This window comes from Mus caroli, chromosome 8, assembly GCF_900094665.2.
Source record: "Mus caroli chromosome 8, CAROLI_EIJ_v1.1, whole genome shotgun sequence".
NCBI lineage: Eukaryota > Metazoa > Chordata > Mammalia > Rodentia > Muridae > Mus > Mus caroli.
Genome location: NC_034577.1, coordinates 16,938,299 through 16,939,275, shown reverse-complemented (window position 1 = coordinate 16,939,275; position 977 = coordinate 16,938,299). Strand labels below are relative to the sequence as shown.

Below are 977 nucleotides of genomic sequence, written 5' to 3'. Positions count from 1 at the left end.
GTGGCAGAGGTTAACCAGGAGATGAAAAGGTCACATACATGGGACTGGAGAAATGGCTCAGCAGTTAGGAACACTTGCTGCTTTCTAAGGAGACCTGGGTTCTTCGGTCCCAGCACCCACACAGCTACTCAAACCTCTACAACTCTAGTTCCAGGGGGTGCAATGCCCTCTTCTGCCTCTGCAGGGTCCTGCATGCACACGGTGCAGATGCATACACTTAAACACACAAACATCTAAAATGCTTTCTTAAAGGAAAAGAGTATGATGCAAAGCTCAGCTCAAACCTAAGAAAAAAGGAGACATCACCCTGTGAGCAGACCCAGCAGACTAATTGAGAAAAATGAATTTTCTCAGAGAAACCATCTTACTCAATTACTTACTTTAATTTTCTTTTTAAATAACAGGACTGACTTTGTCATTTCTCTCTCAGGGGTAAAAATCTCTGTAACTTCCTAAAAGAAAAGCTAAGCCATCCACTTCGCTCAAACAGGAGCTGGAGAGATGGCTGTTAGGGGGTGGATGTTGTAAACATTATTGTTATGTGGGGTGTGCATGTGTAGGCACAAGCACGATCCCGCATGTATGTGAGGTCAGCAGACGGCTCGTGGAGTGAGTTCTCTCCTTCAGTCCTGAGGGCTTGGAGGTAAAAGGTCACGAGGCTTGGCATTAAGCACCTTTTACTTCTGTGCCATCTTGTTGGCCCATGAGGGGATTTTATGTAAAACAAACATTCGCCTGCCCAAGTGAAATGGCCCCCAAGCAACACTGCTGCCCTTCTGACTCATTGACCTGATCCTGCGCTTCTCTCTGTCCTTCTGAGCCCTCGACTCCTCCTCGTGTTGCTGCAGCTGCCTGAGCAGCTCTGACTTGGTTGTCTGCTTGTCGAAAGGTAGGGAATCTGCGACGGCTGACGCCGCGGCCACCAACTCAGGACTCAGGAACTCATTCCTGAAAAAGAAAACGAAACGAAGGAGAAG

The 977-nt window shown here is 47.7% G+C and overlaps 1 protein-coding gene across 1 annotated transcript in view; it reads right to left on the bottom strand.

Moving 5' to 3' along the window:
• LOC110300153 (28S ribosomal protein S31, mitochondrial-like) overlaps window positions 1-977 on the bottom strand; it is a gene marked incomplete at its 5' end in the record, with an annotated part of 14,554 nt that overhangs the window by 5,504 nt on the left and 8,073 nt on the right. Inside the window, one exon of the mRNA XM_029480683.1 lies at window positions 682-970. Coding sequence (XP_029336543.1) covers window positions 682-970 — 289 coding nt within the window. The remainder of the gene's footprint in view (window positions 1-681; window positions 971-977) is intronic.